The sequence below is a fragment of the Aplysia californica genome, unplaced genomic scaffold (assembly GCF_000002075.1).
Source record: "Aplysia californica isolate F4 #8 unplaced genomic scaffold, AplCal3.0 scaffold00998, whole genome shotgun sequence".
Lineage (NCBI taxonomy): Eukaryota > Metazoa > Mollusca > Gastropoda > Aplysiida > Aplysiidae > Aplysia > Aplysia californica.
In genome coordinates, this window is record NW_004798268.1 from 185,172 (window position 1) to 186,260 (window position 1,089).

At 46.1% G+C, this 1,089-nt stretch overlaps 1 protein-coding gene across 1 annotated transcript in view; it reads left to right on the top strand.

The window, feature by feature from the left end:
- Positions 1–934, top strand: part of LOC101847074 (protein unc-112) — a 48,965-nt gene extending 48,031 nt beyond the window's left edge. The window contains exon 2 of the mRNA XM_005111071.3: positions 674–934. Within this exon, the coding sequence (XP_005111128.1) occupies positions 674–915 (242 nt within the window). The 3' untranslated portion in view covers positions 916–934. The remainder of the gene's footprint in view (positions 1–673) is intronic.
- Positions 935–1,089: the final 155 nt, after the last annotated feature.

Genomic DNA, 1,089 nt, shown 5'->3' on the forward strand with positions numbered 1-1,089 from the left:
GATTTGATGGTAGTCTGTAGACTATTTTGTACGGCTATCGTCGTCGGTAACAGAAACATTTGTGTAAAAATAAACTGAAGAATAAGTAAAGCAATAAAAGTGTTCACTTAACAAAATAGCTCCGATTAGACAACATCAGATGATTTGATGGACCCCACCCCACCCACCTCAATCCCCCACATTTCCGTCTCGCCCTTTCTTTTGCCCTCTTTCAGGTAGAGTGAAGAAGAGCTGTCTTTTCTTGTCCTTCTTATGTTCTTTTGTGAGCTTCTTTTTATCTGCTCTGCAAACCCCAATGAGTGGTTGGAAGGCGTTAATGATAGGTCCCACCTCTTTCCTTTCTTTCTTTCTATTGTTTCTGTCTATCTGTCTTGCTTCTTCCCTTCACTGTATGGCTAATCTTCTATTTACTCGTCAAACTCAAAACTTCTGGGTGGTTGGCCAGTGCTCTGGTGTGGTTTGCTTCTTCTTTCCTAAGAAACATCTATCGTCCTTATCTCCCCTTCTTCTCTTTAATGTTTGTTACACCTCTAATCTTCTTGCGCTCATATGACCGATGACCTTATGCAGTTACGAGCGCCGTAAAACCTCTACTGAAACTAAAACTAAAACTCAACACTTTGCGAGACCGAATTTAGCTCATTTTTTGTTTTGTTTTCCCCTGTCTCTCCAGACATCGCCCTCGACTGGTCAGACCACGCTCTCTGGTGGCCCGAGAAGAACAAGTGGCTACTCCGGGCTCGCTCCACGCTTGACCAGTACAATGTCCAGGCGGACGCGCGCCTGCAGTTCACGCCCATGCACAAGAACCTCAAGGTACAGCTGCCGGACTTACAGGTGCTGGAGCTGCGAGTGGACTTTTCCATCAAGTGTTTCGCCACCGTCGTTCAGACGTGCAAGGAATTGGGTGAGTAGTGAGAGTGAGCGCCGACACGTGTGTGATGTGTTGTGTACGTGAACGTGCGTCTCTTTTCTGTTCTGTGTTTGTGTCCGAGTTTTTAGATACAATCTTACGGCCTTTGCTGCACTGTCTCTCCGTCTCTGTCTCTTTCTCTGTATCCGTCTCTCTCTCTCTCTCTCTCTCTCTCT